The sequence below is a fragment of the Marmota monax genome, unplaced genomic scaffold (genome assembly GCF_021218885.2).
Source record: "Marmota monax isolate L192 unplaced genomic scaffold, Marmota_monax_Labrador192_F-V1.1 WCK01_AAM20220418_F8-fsc00331, whole genome shotgun sequence".
Taxonomy (NCBI): domain Eukaryota; kingdom Metazoa; phylum Chordata; class Mammalia; order Rodentia; family Sciuridae; genus Marmota; species Marmota monax.
The window spans coordinates 603,882-622,425 of record NW_026694212.1 but is presented as its reverse complement, the minus strand read 5'-3'; the positions used below and the strand labels follow the sequence as shown (position 1 = coordinate 622,425).

The 18,544-nt window shown below is 43.9% G+C and overlaps 1 protein-coding gene across 5 annotated transcripts in view; it reads left to right on the top strand.

Annotated features, from left to right (window-relative positions):
• The window catches only part of Mgat1 (alpha-1,3-mannosyl-glycoprotein 2-beta-N-acetylglucosaminyltransferase), a 20,505-nt gene extending 1,961 nt beyond the window's left edge, over window positions 1-18,544 (top strand). For 4 of the 5 annotated variants that reach the window (XM_046466411.2, XM_058586096.1, XM_046466409.2 and 1 more), the window contains one exon: window positions 15,978-18,544. In XM_046466411.2, coding sequence (XP_046322367.1) covers window positions 16,101-17,444 — 1,344 coding nt within the window. In that variant the 5' untranslated portion in view covers window positions 15,978-16,100 and the 3' untranslated portion in view covers window positions 17,445-18,544. Of the gene's footprint in view, window positions 1-6,157; window positions 6,308-15,977 lie in introns of those variants that run through there. The other variant, XM_046466413.2, reaches the window with a different exon arrangement.

Genomic DNA, 18,544 nt, shown 5'->3' with positions numbered 1-18,544 from the left:
ACCTCTCCTTTACTTTCCCCATTTGCAAACTTGTAGCCATCCTTTCCTTTCTGAGACCAGAGGGATACCTGGTAAAGAAAGTATTGTGAATAATTAGGATTGTGAAGTTAGGTCCAATGCGGTTAGGCCAAGAACATGAAAAGAATCAGGCTTCTGAAGGGATATTGGATTAAATTACCTTTAAAGGTCTTTCCACCAGTGAGATAATAAATAGGATTTCAAGTCCATTTGGGGTAAGACTCTGAAATGTGTTGCCTAGACAGAGGCAGGCTGCTCTTTTTGGGGAGCTAACTAAATAAGGCAACTAGGTGCAATGGTGTATGCCTGAAATCCCAGCCATTTGGGAGGTTGGTAGGAGGATCTCAAGTTCAAGGCCAGCCTCAGCAATTTATTGGCCCTAAGCAACTTAGTGAGACCCTGTCTCAAAACAAATAAAAAAAGGGCTGGGGATTTAAGTGGTAAATTTCCACTGGGTTAAATCTGCAGTTACCTCTTCCCCCCAAAATAGGACAGTGAGGAGGGGCCAGAGGTAGGAAAGATAAATTGTTTCTTCCTCCTTCCTCTATAAGGGAATTTGGGACATGAAACCTCATAGAAAAAATAGAAAACCACCTACCTAAATTTGAGAATCAGTAGGTTTTGTGTTCTAGCTCTGACTTTCTGAGTCAATGTTCAACCCTACATATATTGATCAACTTCTGTTGTTTTCTTCACTTGAAAAATGTTGATAACTATCATGACAGGTCCCTCACAAGATTTACCAGAAGGAAATGAAATAATGATACATTTTGACAAGTACCAAGGCCATGACATATAAAACAGTAACATTGGCGTTCCTTGACATACCTGTTCGTTACAGTGAGAAAATCTCTAATTAGGTGTTCTTTCTTATATTAAATTACCTTACTGGCAAAAGCCTTAGAAGACATCCTTAATTAAAAGCCTGCCCTGAATTTGTCTCTCTTACTGCTGTTAATACCTGGTATCATCATATTGTAGAAAAGGTGAATGGATTAAGGACTTAAATTTGAGCGATTATGTCAGCTACTGCACTGCCATAATGGTTCTCCATTTATTTCTACCGAGTACCTCTTTTTGGGGTAGAAAATTGAAGAGGGGTAGAGGGAAGTTTGCTGGGTTTCTGTTCGTGACTAAAAGGCTCAGGGGTCACTCCAGGAAAACTGGGTTGACTGGGCTACGCAAAATAACCACACAAGAGACACAAATACCTTTTTCTTTGAGGTCCCTGTGATGGCTCCTCTGACCTTAAGGGTCCACAGGATGAGAGAGAGAGAGAACACACACACACACACACACACACACACACAAGCTGACCCCTTTTATTGAGGAGAAGCTATTCAAATGAGGCAAGGGGTCAGGTTTCAGGGGGCTGAGTTCAGCTTCATGATGTCTGCTGTTAGCAGGTTGACTGACATCTAGGTAGGCCACACCCAAGGGCACAGTAAGAGAAGGGGACACACACAAGGCACTTCCATGGAACATTCTATCCTAAACAGGGCAAGGGGTAATATTACAAAGGAACAGGAGATCATAGCTCCACCCATGGGGCTGTAGGAAGACATGCTCAGGCACAAAGACACAGTCACTTGGAAGAGCCAAGAAGAGCTGGGCAGACTAGCAGCATGGGTGCCTGACTGCCACATCGCCCAGCAGGGGAGTTAACTCAGTCAAGGTTGGTCTCCCACAGAAGTTTAAATCTCAAGGGCCAAGTGTCTGTTTGGGAGATAGAGCTCTATTTCTTGGGGTGAATGCTGGTTCTTTCCTTCTTATGCCATATCCCTAGTCTTCTCTTTACAATGATAGGTTTTTTCAGACTGAATCTCTTAGCCATGTGTATTTCTGCAGACTGTCTCACTTAAAGCAAACCTGTTCATAGTAATCTTATCACTTCTTGCCCACACCTTCCTTGAACTCTGTTTACTTATGCCAAGTCTGTTAAGAAATAGTGACAACAAATAGTGGAAAGGAGAGGTGGCACATAGTGCTGGGAATTTTGAGATGGTAGAGAGAATGGTGGTCTGGGTCAGTATGGTGGTCTGGGCCAGGAAGTTTGTCTTCTGGAATTTCTTTGCTTCTTACTTACTGAGTAACAGCTGAGACTCACATTCAGTGGGGACTGGTAATAATAACTGAAAATCCAGTATTTATGCCTTACTTTCTTTATTAGATTTCTTTCTTTTTGCCCACTTTTCGCATTCTTCCTTGCCGTAGGAATCCCTGCCTCCTCCCAGTGGCCTGAGGGCTGGGCAGGCCTGAGTGCCTGGATCACTGACCCTGAGGTGTTCTTCCTTTTTTGGATGTCTGGAGCATAGCCCCTTTGACACCAGCCTGCTTTGTGGGAGGATATGTCACCTTTCACCAGCTTCACACAGCAAATTCCTGGTGCCAGTCTTTGCTTAGGCAGAGGGGATCACAGTGATCCTTTGGTTAGCCCCGGATGCTTTCTCAACTGTCTCTGGGGTTCATGCTGTGTAAGAAGGGTCCTCATTTTCCTACCTTAGAGTCTCTACTATCCTGTGAGTGCTTGTGAGCACCTCCAACCACTTGAAGTAACAAGAAGTATTGTATTTGTATAGTGTTGATGTCATGTGAAGAGTCCAAGCTGTTGTGTCAGTATTCCCTCACTGCTTTGTTGTGATGAAGACAGAGTGGCGATTATTTCTGCGTTTGAGGGGAAGCTACAGAAGCCCTTAAGCTGGAAGGGCTTGCCTGAGGGTGGAGTGGCGGACATTGAAATTGCCTGTGCAGTGCAGAGCTGCTTTTACAACATCTGATCTGACAAGGGCGGCTTAGTCTTGCTGCAAACTTCCAGGGAGAGAAACTCTGTGCCCTGTCTGACAGCCTTCCTGGTAAGACATTTCCTCCTTAGGGTAAACCAGAATTCCTCTCCTTTGTCAGAGCAATAGCTCTGCCCTCTACCCAACTCCTGCACAAGATGTTTCTCTCAAGACAACCATCCACCTTATTGCAGGGCCATCAGGATGCCAGGGCCTGGCACTCATGGGGACCAGTGATAGATGGTGTGTTTTTATGTATACCCTTCTTTATTTACAAAGGAATTGTAGATGGCTAACTAAAAGTTAGATTTCACAGGCATTGCTCATTGATTATTGTGTTAATCTCTTCTCCTTTCTTTGACTTTATAAGCTGGGTTTCTGTGCCTCTCTGGGGAGACATTTGCACATAATCCAATCCCAGGCATATCTGCAGAATCCAGATACCTGGTCCCTTGTTTCTGCCCTTCTTTTCATGATAGCTTCTTCCCATGCAACCTCTATCAAGAGCCCAAGGGGTGTGTGTGTGTGTGTGTGTGTGTGTAGGATACTAGGTATTTTTAAAAAATTATTTATTTTTTAGTTGTAGTTGGACACAATACCTTTATTTTATTCATTTATTTTTATGTGGTGCTGAGGATCGAATCCAGGGTCTCGAACGTGAGAGGCGAGCACTCTACCGCTGAGCCCCAGCCCCAGCCTGCCCTTTTTATTTTCTATTTTTAAGGGGCATGGGATTGGATTATGTGCAAATGGAATAGGAGGATCTGGTTATAGAATAAGATAGAATGAATAGGGGCAATATATTCTCTTGCCCACCCCACCCTACTACCACCAAAAGAGAGCTAGACAAACAGAGAAAGAATAAAAAGAAAATTGTTCTAAGTTGCTAAGGCTGGCAACTTGTGATCTTCCAGCCTCAGCTTCCTCAGGCCTGTGCCATTACTTCTGGCCCAAGGCCTCCTTTTCCCAGGTCATTTTGGCACTCATTTTCCTGGCTTCTTACCTCTCGGACCAAATGTTTCCCTTTTTTTTTTTTTTTTTCTCATTCAAGAATTTATTTCATTTTCAAATGAAGGACTCCAGAGAGTGGGGGAGTTATGCAAATATAGCACAGCCCTCCTTTATCCCTAGCCATCTTGTTTCCCATCCACCTGCCTTACATGGAGGAGTATTATGATTAGAGGTGGGAATGACAAGACGTGGGCTATTCAGTCTTCCCCAACCTTTCAGCACCTGATTATGTCTGTCCATTCTCCTGGAACATGGTTTTAGTTTCTTAATCTACAGATCAGTTTACCAACCTTTAACACGTTTAGGAACTTCATTGTTTTCCTTCATACTTTTGACACTGAGTGTGATGTGTAGGGCCCCTGTGTCCCTTAATTCCCTTCATAAGGAAAGTGTAGAGAGAGGGCAGAGGTACAGAGATGCTGGCCTCTGCCTGGCACATGAGCCTGGTCTTGAGTTTCCTGTCACAGTCCAGACTGTCAGCTAAACCAGAGATCATAGATACACACATATCCACACATAGTCAAGCCTCATTGATGTGTCAGCTCTTCTCTTTATTGTACTCCTTCAGGGCAGGACTCTAGCTGCTACAATGGAGATTTCTCTGGCACCCCATTGTGTTCCTGTCATGCTGGGCACACAGCCATCTCAGAGAACAGTAGCACTAAGCATGCATGAGGGGAGAGAATGAGTGCTAGGTTTGGAGGCAGGAATGCCTGGGTCTAAAATCTGGCCATGGTGCTCACTAAGGGTTGTGACCTCCAGCAAGTTAGTGCTTACCCTAAGCCTCAATCTCCTATCTGTAGAATAGAGATTATGTTGTATACTCTGAAGAGCTGCTAGAAGAGTTAGGAGAGGCCGAGGGAGAGGTCTTGCCTGTGGAGGCCTTTATGCCTGGTGATTCCTTATAGTTTTGTTTTAGCTCTTCACTTACATGCAGGGGCCATTAAGATAAGTCCATCCTTTTGGTTCTTCAGAACTCTGCATTATTCTTGGCTTCATATAGAAACAACTTAGCGAACACACACTGGAGTTCTAGGCTGCCTTGTGCTCTAGATCACCTTGGAGAAACATGTAGGCAGGGGAGGGTCTGATGTCATTGGAGTGTGTGTCCTGGTGACATAACGGTGGTCCTTCTCTGGAAAGTTACCCACAGAGCAGCTAGTAGTTAGTTATCAGCTCCCCACTCTCACTTCTTAGGGTGAGGGGTGGGTGGTGGTGAACTGAGGCCTCTGCAAAGGGTCACCCAGGGAAGGTTGTTGGTGGAAGGGAGTCAGGCTTATGTTGTGGACAGAGCAGGGACTCCCAGACACCTCTAAATTACAGAATGGCTCATTGTGGTGCCTGGCTTTTACTGGAGTGGCCTGTCATTGAATCCAGTACTCAGGCTTTAGATAAATTCTCTCTCTGCTCTGGATCCACTGCTGACTCCTCAGTAAGCCCTGCAAACTCTGGTCTTCATCTTTTCTCCACCCTTGTGACTCAAGTCACAGTCATTTGTTACTGAATTTCCTTCCTTTGATTGGCCTGAGTCCTGAATCCCTCCTTCACCTTCCCTTTAGGTTTCTTCTGAAATATCAAAGGGACACTGACTTTTAGGCTTTTCTGGGGGTCCTTTCCATATCTTTTTTACATGGCAACCACAAAAGCCTGTGCCTGTGATTTATTCCTTCTCTTCTTAGGTCTGATGGTCCCAGCAGGCAAGCCTGTGTCTCTGCTTTTTCACTCAGAACTAACCACTTTCAGTCTCCACCCCCCAAAGGAAAAAAACAAGAAAGAAACAACAACTGGCTTTCACAGTGCCTTTGGCAGCAGGTGTTTCCTCCCTGACTTCCTTTTGACACCCGGGTTCCTGTATCACCAGCCCCTCTTGTTTTTCCAACCTAGACTCTGAAGCCTCTCTGGAGTTGTGGGTAGAGATGGCTTCCAAATCCTTGGGCTTTGTTTGGCGAATGCCCTGTTTGGCGTGCTCTGCTTACCTGGGGCACACCCTTTGAAACCTTATAACACCAGTTTTGCTGTTTCTCCAAACTCCACAAAGCTCTGGACACTAGAGCAGTTGAGGAAGAGACACCAGCGGAAGTCTGGAGTACAGGGATCTTTTAAGTGTGGATGAGGTCAGGTATCAGCTCTTGAGGAGTTGCGACTGCAAGTAGGGAAAGGCTTAAAAGTAAGTTATTTTTATGTCCACCCCTGAAATTGGGGACCTAGGAAAAGGTGATGTGCAGATCTTGCGGGTGATTGGAAAGTCTGGTAGAGGAGGAGGGCCCAGGAAGGCAGGGTCAGGGCGGGCCCTCTCGAGGCGGGGCGGAGAGCAGCGGCTGGCCCCGCCCTCCCTGGGGAAGGGCCACGTTGCCCGCTCGGGAGTCCGGCCCCGGCGCGCAGCAGGAAGGGCTGGTGAGGCGAAAGGGGACGTCAGCTGCGCGAGCGCCTGGGACGCGCCGGGGCACCGGGCTCGCTCCCCGCGTCCCGGGCGGGCCAAGTTTAAGGCTAAGAAGTTGGTAAGTAAGAGTGTGGGAACGCCGGCGTCCTTCAGTTCTAAGGCTTATCCTAGGGAGGGAACTGAGGAAGGCCCTGCGGGCGTAGAGGGACTCTCCAAGGGAGCGAACTCCGGGTGTTGCCCAAAGTCCGGGTAGTGCTGAGAGCCCCTGCGAGAGGGGCTTGCCTCGGGACTTGTCTGGGCCGACTTAAGTGCTGGCTGTGCTTCAGTCTCCCCTGAGCCGGGAAGTCGAACTCTGTTCAGCTTTTGGAATCCCGGGGCCTCCAGCTGTTGGAGGGAGGGCAGAGTGGGGAGGCTGTTGTGAAATTCCGCCGCCGGGCGACCGTGGGTGCGGGGCTGGGCGGAGGTGGGGCTGGGCGGAGGTGGGATCGCTGCCGTTGGTTTGGGGAACAGGAAGTGACCTTCTCCCACTCCCCCCCAAAACACCCCAAACGTCCTTTCCACAAGTTTCTACCGGTGGTTTTTGCTCAGCCAGAAGGAAAAATTGAACCAATGTTGAAATATGTTAGAAAACTTTTTTCTACTTGCTTGCTAATGTGTGTGAATTAGGGACCTCCTGCCTTACAGAGCTTGGAGCAGAGGGATTGTAGCTGGCCGGATCAGTGTCCCCTTAGAAGCATGAGCCCAAGGGTGAAGCTTTACTTGGATTAACCTTTGCTTCTGTAATATGTTTCGTCTTTACTTTGAATATCACTGGCAGATAATGTTCAGCTTTATTTTCTGTCATTTAAAATGCTTCTCAGATGCCGGCATCCTCCAGGGTCTTCCTCCCGTCTCAAATCACTGCTGCCTCATTTCTTCACATTAAGGAAAACCTTATTCGGTGTCCTGTTCTCACAGAAAGTGAGAGTACTGTAGTATGCCCAGCCTTGGTGGAATGCAAAGGTTAAACTTATTTCCTGTTTGAGGGATTGGGGAAATTGTCACTCATCATCTTCTAGTCAGTCATGAAGGACCTTGGAGATGACCAGCTCAACCCTGAACTTTACAGATGAGGGACAAGTAACTTGCCCAAGAGGCAACTTACCAGGCCTGTTGGTGCTCGATTGCCTGAGTCCCAGACCTTCGTGCCTTTTGCCATACTAGCATTGTATTTCCTCTACCCCTTTTTTCCTAAGATGAATAACTTGTATCCCATCCCTCCTAGGTCTTCTTTTCTAAACCCTTGAATTATTTAGTGTATCTTCTGACTCCCTTTCACTTTTTCCATCCTTCTGAAATTATGGAGCCCAGTACATGATACAACAATAAAATAATGAACAAGAAAAATAGTGATTCACGTTGATCTCCATTATCTGTGATGTGTCCTATATGTTCTAAACTTTTTAAGCAGTGCTTTTAACACAGCAAGCAAGGCAAATGGAAGGGATAGTCTGTAGACATTCCTTCTACTCTGTGTTTAATTTTAAAGCTAGACAGTAATTTTTCCCCAATTGCTTATAATTAGAAGTTGACTTATTTGGTGTTTACTTGTTGTTTGAGAAACATTTTTGCCAGAGAGAGGGGACAAACATGGAATCAAGAGTGTTAGAATGGAATCTGCTTTTAGGCAGTCCTTCAGAGGAAAAAAACTTAAGTCCTGTAGGGATTGGTAGGTCCTGCCCACAGTCACCTGGGTTTTGGTGGAAGGTTTTACTAAAAAAACCCTCAATTTTCTCCTGCCATTATGATTATGTCTTTAAACTTTGTGGTATAGATTGGCTATTTCATTTTCCTAAAGGAGTTCTTAAAAAACTCAAGAAAGTTAAAATCAATCTTGAGTTGGGCCTTGCTGGCAAATCTTATGAATAATATTAGGAACTCAGGTCAGGATGACATATAGTTACTTTTTTTGTTGTTGTTTGTTTTGTTTTGTTTAGTTGTTGTTGTTTTGTACTGGGGATTGAACCCAGGGGCATTTTACCACTGAGCTGCATCCCCAGACCTTTTTAACTTTTTATTTTATTTTGAGAGAGTCTCACTGAGTTGTATAGGGCCTTGCTAAGTTGCTGAGGCTGGCCTTGAACTTGAGATCCTCTTGCCTCAACTTCAGGAGGTACTGGGATTACAGGTGTGTACCACTTTGCTGGGCAGTTGTTCTATTTTTAAAAAAGAACGTTTGTTTTTTGTTTTTTTTCCCAAAATGACTTTACCCATAAATATTACATTTCATTCCATACCATATGTGTTACAATATGACATTGTCCTTTTCCCTCCCAAAGGTGGAGTTTGTGGTTTTCTTCCCTTGAATGTGGGAAGGGACCAGTGATTCCCTTGACCAGTGAGTAAGGCAGAAGTGAACTAAGGTTGGATCAGGAAAAGAACACAGCTTCAACTAGCTTTTACTTTTTCTTGGGACACTTACCTTTGGAACTTAGCCATCATCTTCATAGGAAGCCCAGACCATGTGGAGAGACCACTTGGAGGTGTTCCAGCACTCCAGTTAATGTCTCATCCAACGCCAACCTTAACCTACAGATGTGAGAGAATGAGTGTAGGTGAGTCTAGCCTTCAGCTTTTGAGTCATTCAGCCTGGGTTCCAGACATAGTAGAACAGAGACAGGTCATCCCCTCTGTGCCCCACTTTCCAAGTTCTTGAGCTATAGAAATTGTGAGAGGAAATAAATGATTGCTATAATTTTAAGTGACCAAATTTTGAGGTAATTTGTCATTTAGCAATAGGATATTTAATAAGGAAGGGGATGTGAGTAGAAACAGGGCCTCTGAATTTGGACTTGGGGCCAGACTACAAAGGGCAGGGAGAAAAGCATTTGCTCTGCTTGGCAGAGTTACTTAGATTCTATTTTACTCACTATTGCAAGTGCTTCTTTCTCCTTAAGGAATCACCACAAAACTTAGTGGCTTGAAAAAATGGTTTCAGCTATTTCATTCTTGTGGTCTTTCATGCAGTTGCAGTCAGAAGTGGCTGAGGCTGGGATCATCTGGAAGGCTTCCTACCATGTTTAGTGATTGATACTGGCTGTCAGCTGGGACTGAAGTTGAGGTTGTCAGCTGGAATACCTTTCAGTGTTCTGCCCATGTGGTAGGGTTCTAAAAGCAAGTATCTTTAGTGCACCAGATAGAATCTGTCTTGCCTTTGTGAACTTCTCTTGCAGGTCACATAACCTTACTTCTTCCAGAGTCAAAGGGAGGAAATGTGAACCCTCATCTGTGGAGGGAAGAGTGTCACTGTCATTTTATAAGAAGAGCATGTCGGATAGGATATGTAGTGGTCATCTTTGGGAAATGTAATCCTTCACTTTCTTGCTGCTTTTGGTCTTTTTTTTCCCCTCCCCGATATAGTTAATAATGCAAGCATTATGTAGCCACTTGAACTTTACACTTGTGCCAAGCACTGTGGTAGATGCAGAGAGCATAGAGCTTTTTTCCCTAAGGAGTAAGGTGAGAGCCAGTAAGGCCACAGATTCTGTTACCGTGTGAGAGAGTGCTATGCAAGTATAGTCATGGTAGGCCTGGCTCTGGGATATTATGGAAGAAGTCACCTGAATTGGAACTTAAGGAATATGTGGGTGGCTTGCAGGTGAACTGTGGGTAACATTTCAGGATGAAGGAGCAGCTGGAGCGAAGACATAGCAGTGTATAGCAATGTGAAAGTATATTTATTGGAGAAATAGTAGCCTTTTGAGTCCAAAGTATGGAGCTTGTGGGGTTTATGGTTAGAGATAAAGTTGTAAACGGATGTGAGTCCCTTTGTTGTGAAGGTCCAAGTGTGTCATATTTTAAAATTTAGAATTTTGTCTTTACAGAAATGATCTGTTGTATCTATTATGTTATGAGATCTGAAACAGTATATCACAGTTCACCATGTTTATTTCTGTAACAAAATATATAAGTGGGATAAATAAAGACTATACATAACCTCACCAGATCAGATCAGATTTCACCAAATGAGGTTGGGTGAGATTTTACTGCCAAATGAATTTAGAAAACTAGTTTTTCAGTGGTTTTTTTTTTTTTTTTTTTGATTTGTGAATTGCAGTTGAGGGATTGTGGATGTGTGTGACATCCACATTGAAGCCAGTTTTTAGATCATGGGCACATTGGCAAATACTGAGGGTTCTACCTAGCATAGCATTGTGGAGAATCCCTGTTCTTATGCAACCTTCAGCTGAAAGGGTTGAAATATGAGCAAGTGGTCATTCTAGTGCTCATTGTCATGCAGGGGATATGGACTTGCATGATCTGAAGACACCAAGGAATATGTTCTGGCAGATGTGAATCGGGGTTATCAAGATAGGGATGAGCAGATTAGGCATCCACAAGCTTGCAAAGACCCTGAGGGTAGGGTTGAATGTTAGGGGGCCTGTAGTGAATCTAGTAAAGTGTGGAAGAAAGAAAACGAGTGACTGGCAAGAATTTATGTTATCACGCATCTGTCTGGCACTGTTCTGAATATCGGACATGGGTTATCTCATCGAATTCTTACAGAACCCAGTGAGGTGTTCTATTATGATTTCCATCTTAAAGGTGAAAAAATTAAGTCTTGGTGGGAAAACAGAGGGTGACCACTAGGCATTGTCTCTGGGCTTTCAGGCTTGCCTTTGTTAAGGCCCTGCCCTCCCAATGGTGGCCTGAGCAGCACTCAGAGGAGTGGTTCAGCTCTTCTGGCCAGGGTCTCAATTTAGGCATCACTCTGCACACAATCAGCTAGCTGCTGGAGAGTGCAATGCACTCATGGTCTGTGTGTTTTTACATACTGTTAACTTCCAGATAGAAGTGAGCTTCCTGTCTTAGAGAATATATGGATAAGCAAGGACCATGGGGTGGAGAAAAAAACATTGGGGGCAGAGACAGGACTGGGCTGGGGTAGATTTTCCTGTGGGCTCTTCATTTACTCTAGATGCTTGTGGACTTGCTAAGATCAATCCACTGAGGAGGTGGTTGAAGACTACATTGATCTGCATGGCTTAGAAGGGTGGAGAAGGAGGTTGTATTCCACTGCTTAGAGAATAATGAAAAGTAATCCAAAGGGTACAGAATTCATCTGAAGGATTGAGACCCCAAGGATATAGTCTCTTGAGGTTTTGTCATCAGTCTGAGAACTTGCAGGTCTGAGGAGGCTCATTGATAAATCAGGGACAATCTGTTCTCTGAGTCCCAAGGAAGCACATCAGTTAATGGAGTTCAGCCTCTTTTATTTTCCCCCCATCCTTTATTTAAAGACTTTCTTGCTTAGTCGCTTAGGACACAGGAAGTTAAGGATAGGGAATTCTGGCTATTAGTTCCAACATTGACCACATCCTGAAAGGGAGTGAAGAAACTGGAAATCTGTGCATTTTTCTATTCTTTATACTGTAGTATGTGAGCCTTAATAAATAGGTATGTAATTACACAGTTAAATGGAAAAAGACTTAAGGTTTCTTAGAAGACTAGTGTTCTAGAATTGTAAGGGTAGCTGGTTTCTGGGAGGGATACCAAGTGGTGGTAGATGGAAGCAGGGACTGGGAGAGTTTCTTCACAAGGGAGACAGACTCCAAGTCTCTTTAGAGATCTTTCAGGATCAGTTCTTTGATACCAGATCTGTTGAGACCCCATAGCTGCAGAGATGAGGTATAGGACCCAGGCTTTTGGCTAGGATAGAGTACTGGGTTGTGAGGCACAGGGTTACTGGCAGAGCAGTTGGCACAAGGACATACATGCTTGAAGCCTTGGGGTATGAAGGGTTGAGACCAGAGGCAGGAATGCCATTGAGTTAATTGGTTTGGAATGGCAGCTGTTTGAGAATTTAGAGTGTTTCAGATCTTTCAAGAAATGGGGTCTGATAGAGTATAGAGGGTTGGTTGGGGCCTTGTCTTTTTCTTCTTGGCTGTATGTTTTTCCAAGAGCCTGGCAGAGAGCAGATATGTGATACATGTTGTGAGGTGATTGAGCAATTCTGGGCAAGCATATTGTCTCAGTTTGCCTTGTTGAATGTGCCCAGCTGTGGACATGTTAGTGGATGAAGCTGTTCAGATTTGTAGCCATGTTCCCATATCTTATTTAAAAAAAAAACTATTTGTAAATAGTTTAAAACAAAAATATTGCAAGAATAAAAATGGTATGACATCATATTCCCTTTACCTGGAATTACATGTAGTTAACATTTTACTCCATTTGTTCCCCCCCCACCCCCGTGTGTGTGTGTGTGTGTGTGTGTGTGTGTGTGTGTATACATATATAGTTTAAACCTTTTGAGGGCATCTGTCAGGGCCCTCTACCTCTAAATACTTGAGGGTATATTCCCTAGGAGTTGTGATATCCTCTTGCTTAACTCAGTAGTTAGCAGTCATTTAATATGAATACTCTCTAGTTTGTATTCAGTTTTGTCATTTTAGTCAATTTTTTTAATAAAACATTTTTGAGGTATAATGGACATACAGTAAACTGCATGTTTTGAGGTACAGTTTAAGTTTTAACATGTATATACTTATGCAGTTATTGCCACAATCAAGATAATAAACTTATCTGTGCTTCCAAATGTTTTCTAATATCCTTTTGAAATACCCCCAAACACTGCCCCTGTCCCCAGGCAACCAGTGATCTGTTTAGTTGTATTTTATTGAGTTTTATGTAAATAAAATTTAGTGTATTGTACTTTTGCATCTTGCAAAATTATTTTGAGATTCAGCCATATGTTGTGTGTATCAGTAGCTTATTCTTTATTGCTGAATATTACTCCATTGTTTTGGTAAGTCACATTTGTTTTTACATATTCCCCTGTTTATGGTCCTTTGGGTTATTTCCAATCTTGAGTGGTTTACGAATAAAGCTGCTTTAAACATTCTCATAGGTTTTTGTGTGGATATCTGTTTTCATTATTCTGGGTAAACCATGTATACCTAGGAGTGGTCTTGCTGGGTCATATGGTAACTGTTTTTATCATTTTGACAAATAGCCAAACTGCTATAAAAGGACTTTGGATTTATATCTCATGGCATACAAAAAATTAACTCAAAATTAATCATAAGCCTAAATGTAAAACCTTAAAACAGTAAAATTTACAGAAGAAAACATAGGGAAAAATCTTCATGACCTGGGATTAGGTCTCTTAGTTATGATGCCAAAAGTGTAATACATATTAAAAGAAAACCCTGGCTAATTGGACACTACCAAGTTTTTTTTTTTGGTGGTGGTACTGGGGATTGAACCTGGAAATTCCTTACATATGCTAGGCAAGTGCGCTACTACCAATGAGTTTGTCCCCCTAGCCCAAAATTAAGAACGTCTGTTCTTCAGTTACATTAAAAGGACAATAATTTTGTCAGTCTTATGGGTGGGAAATGTTAGGATAGTTTTGTTATGAGTGTAGTTGAATATATTTTTGGTACGTCTAAGGACCATTTTTGTATATTTTCTTTCGAGTTACCCATTTTGAAGTGGTCCACTTTCTATGGAATTTTTGGCCTTTTCTTTCCCTCAAAAATAATTTTTTTTTTTGTACTGGGAATTGAATCCATTTGAACCCACGGGTCCTCTTGTACATCTGTAGACCTTTTTATTTTGAGACAAGGTCCTGTGAAGAAGCTGCTTATGGCCTTGTTATTGCTCAGGCTACCTTCAAACTTGAGATTCTCCTGCTTTAGCCTCCCCAGTTGCTGGAATTATAGGCATGTGCTACCATGTCTTTCCATCAGTTTTTTTTTGTTGTTGTTGTTGTTGTTATTGGGGATTAAACCTGGGGTGCTTAACCACCAGACCGCATCCCCAACCCTTTTTTACTTTAGAGACAGGGTCTCACTGAGTTGCTAAGTGCCTTTCTAAGTTTGCTGAGGCTGGCTTTGAACTAGTGATCCTCCTTGTCTTTGCCTCCTGAGTCACTGGAATTACAAGCATGCGCCATCACTCCCAGCTTCCCCTCAATTTTTAAAAGGCCACGTCCCCAACCTTTTTTATTTTTTATTTATTTTTATTTTTTATTTACACAGGGTTACATTAAGTTGCTTAAGGCCTTTCTAAGTTGCTGAGACTCATTTTGAATTTAGGATCCTCCTGTTTCAGCACTCCTTTCCTCCCAGCTGCTGGGAGTACAGGTGTGTGCCAACATGCCCAAGAAAAGTTCCTTCTTTATTTAAAGTATTACACTGATTTGTCCTTTATGTTGCCAAAATTCTCTCCAACTTTTTCATTTGTCTTTTGACTTTCTTATGATGTTTTTATCCACACAAATGTGTTCCAATTAATAAAATATATAAATCTTTTACTGCATCAGGATTTTGAGTGATACTTAGAAAACCTTCCACTGCACTCAGATTCTAGAGGAATTTATTCAGGTTTCTTCTAGCATGTTTATAATTTTATTTTTTATATTTAGATTTCTGATCCACTTGTAAGTTATCCTTATATTCAGGTCAAATTTTACATTTTTTGAATTGATTATAATTATTATAACCCTGTTAACAATACTGTTATTTCTCTAGAAGTTGAAAATATCACCTTTGTTATATACATAGCTTTCTTTGTGTCTAATTCTGCTTCACTGCATGGTCTGTTATTTGTACCTGTAGCACAGTTTTAATTATAGAGGCTTTGTAGTATGTAGTATTTTAATATCTGGTAGGGGCAAGTCCTTCACAACTCATTTTTATTATTTGCCTTGATATTCTTGTGTGTTTAGTTTTTCATGTTGGATTTATGTCAGTTGAGCTATCTCCATAAAAGTATTTTTATTGGGATTTCTTTTTTTTAAGTATTTTTTAAGATATATTTTTAGTTGGTGATAGACCTTTATTTTATTTATTTATATGCAGTACTGAGAATTGAACCCAGTACCTCACACACGCTCTACCACTGAGCCCTCTTATTGGAATTTCTGATGGTGCTGCAATGTCTTAACTGAGGAAAAGGGAGATTCAAGTCTTCTTTTGTGTTTTTCAGGAGGTTTCTTGTTAAAATTATTTCTCGTATTTTATAATTTTCTTGGTTTTTCTAAATAGGATTTTCTCATCCACTTTTTCTTCTAATGAATTAATATGTGTAGATATGACAGCTATTGTTTTTTTTGTATGTTTTTATATCTACTCTCTTGCTTTGTTCTTTATTTGGTTTTATTTTATCATCTAGTGTCTTAGGGTTTTCTAGGCACATTCTTGCAGCATCAACAAATAGAGATAATTTTACTTTCCCATTTCTGCCTGTTTTCTGTAGTACAGTTGTATTGGCCAGTACTTCTTAGAATGTTAATAGCCGTGGAGATCATGGGCAATGTGGCTTTACTCCTGAATTTATGGGAATGCCTCTTGTGTTTCCTTATTAGGTTATCATGTAATACATGATTTTTTAAATCAATAATCTTAGGACAGTTTGATTTGAGGAATGGGAAGAAGAAGATCTCACCTTTTACTTCTTCCTCCCTTAATCTCCGCATGGAAGATGGGAAATGAAATTTGTCAGATAAAGAAGGGGGAGTTGGTGTTCTTTTGTTCTCTCTCTTCCACTGTGTCATTTTCTACCTCCCCTGAAAGCATGTATTGCTTTTCTGAGAACTCATTAGCTCATTTTGGAGGTTGGAGCATGGTACCCTAATCCTAGTTCAGGCAAAGGGCAACTCTTTTCTAAGAGAATCTGGAGTGAGCCTCCTAGCTTCCCTTCTTCACATTTTCACCTGTTCTGCACCTCACATTCTTCCACCCCATAGGGTTGTGGGGCTATGTGTCTTTGTGGTGATGGTTGGTTTTTCTCTCTCCTCTCTTTAGGTGCATGGCTGCTTCCTAGTCCCATATTCTGGAGGAAACAATCCTAGAACCGTGGGCCAGTGAGCCAGGCAACCAGGCAGCCTTAAGCCCTCTCTTTGCCCGCCCTCCCCTCTGGGGGCCAGGATGCTGAAGAAGCAGTCTGCAGGGCTTGTGCTGTGGGGCGCTATCCTCTTTGTAGCCTGGAACGCCCTGCTGCTCCTCTTCTTCTGGACACGCCCAGCACCTGGCAGGCCGCCCTCAGACAGTGCTTTTGATGATGACCCTGCCAGCCTTACCCGGGAGGTGACCCGCCTGGCCCAGGATGCTGAGGTGGAGTTGGAGCGTCAGCGGTGGCTGTTGCAGCAAATCAGAGAGCATCATGCTCTATGGAGCCAGCGGTGGAGGGTGCCTACTGTGGCACCTCCTGTCCGGCCTCGTGTGCCTGTGACCTCACCGCCAGATGTGATCCCCATCCTGGTCATTGCCTGTGACCGCAGCACTGTTCGGCGCTGTTTGGACAAGTTGCTGCATTATCGGCCCTCAGCTGAGCACTTCCCCATTATTGTCAGCCAGGACTGTGGGCATGAGGAGACAGCCCGGGTCATTGCTTCTTATGGCAACGCAGTCACACACATCCAACAGCCTGACCTAAGCAACATTGCTGTGCAACCAGACCATCGCAAGTTCCAGGGCTACTATAAGATTGCCAGGCACTACCGCTGGGCATTGGGACAGATTTTCCATGAGTTCAAGTTCCCAGCAGCTGTGGTGGTGGAGGATGATCTAGAGGTGGCACCAGACTTCTTCGAGTACTTCCAAGCCACTTATCCACTGCTGAGGGATGACCCCTCCCTCTGGTGTGTATCTGCTTGGAATGACAATGGTAAGGAACAGATGGTGGACTCAAGCAAGCCTGAGCTGCTGTATCGCACAGACTTTTTCCCTGGCCTGGGCTGGCTACTGTTGGCTGAGTTGTGGGATGAGTTAGAGCCCAAGTGGCCTAAGGCCTTCTGGGATGACTGGATGCGTCGGCCTGAGCAGCGGAAGGGCCGAGCCTGTGTGCGCCCTGAAATCTCAAGAACGATGACCTTTGGCCGTAAGGGTGTAAGCCACGGGCAGTTTTTTGACCAGCATCTTAAGTTTATCAAATTGAACCAGCAGTTTGTGCCCTTTACACAGCTGGACCTGTCATACCTGCAGCAGGAGGCCTATGACCGGGATTTCCTTGCCCGTGTCTACGGTGCTCCTCAGCTACAGGTGGAGAAAGTGAGGACCAATGATCGGAAGGAGCTGAGGGAGGTGCGAGTACAGTACACAGGCAGGGACAGCTTCAAGGCCTTTGCCAAGGCCCTGGGTGTCATGGATGATCTCAAGTCAGGTGTTCCCAGGGCTGGCTACAGGGGTATTGTCACCTTCCAGTTTCGGGGCCGCCGTGTCCACCTGGCACCCCCACAGACCTGGGATGGCTATGATCCTAGCTGGAATTAGCAGTACCTGCCTGTCCCTTTTGGGTCCCTTTCTTGCCATACCATGAGCTGAGGTAGGATAGCAGTCCCTGGGCTGCATCATCCTGTTTTCCTCTTGGGTCCATTTTATCATCATCTTTTTTTTTTGTTTGGTTGTTTTGAGTTGCATTCAAGTGCACAAATGATAAGGTGAGGGTTTATTCTCCCGTTTTCAAGGGAGTCAGAAGGGGAACCATTCTGGGGTATGTTGGGGTGGAGTATTAAGCAAGAAACCACTGTGTGGTAGCGGGAGACTTGGGCTTGTTGGGACTGGGAATGTCTATGTCCTGAGTTTTCTCCAAGTCATCTGTAGAGAGGTTGGCAACTAACTCTTGACCAAGCCTCCTCTTTCAGCCAGGGCATGAGCCCTGTACTACTCTTCTTCTTCACCTACTATGTGGGGCTGGATTATGTGAGAAGGGAACATTTGGGGCCAAAAGGAGACTAACCAAAAGGGTTTCACCATGAGGGGTGGGGTAGAGTTGTTCCCCAGGCTTTACTGCCTCCAGCTCTTCCTTCTTACCCTGACTTCCTCTCAGGTCTTCATTCTCTGTGGCCTAGCAGTGTGTGGTTTCTAAGATGAAAAGTGGAAGAGGGAAAAGCAAAACCCCTTCTCAGCTCATGTCAGGGCAAAGATAGTAGGGGAAAAGCCTGTGTGGGACTACCTTCCCTCTTTTTGCCTCAAAGAGACCTTGTTCTTCACCCCCCCCCCCTTTCTAAAAATAAGTCCCTTCCCTGTTGCTTTAGGAAGGTTCCACACTGACTTTGGTGGGAAATAAATGAGCTCTTTGTGTCCTTTTGCCCCTGGGGTTTGGTCACCTCCCCCTCCCCAAGAGGCTTTGGCTTCTGGTGGCTCTCCGCATATGAGTTAATGTAACTGAAACCAGGACAGCCCTGTCCATGCATCAGGTCCTGCCCAGCCTCCCCCAAACGTTGCCATGTCCTTACAGACCAGGATGCAGATGGCAGGTTGGAGAGGAATTTGTATGTTTTTGTTTCTTGCTTGACCTCGGTTTCATGGAAGAAAGTGGAATCTACAGAATTATTTTCAAAAATAAAGTAAAGGCTGAACTGTCTGCAAAA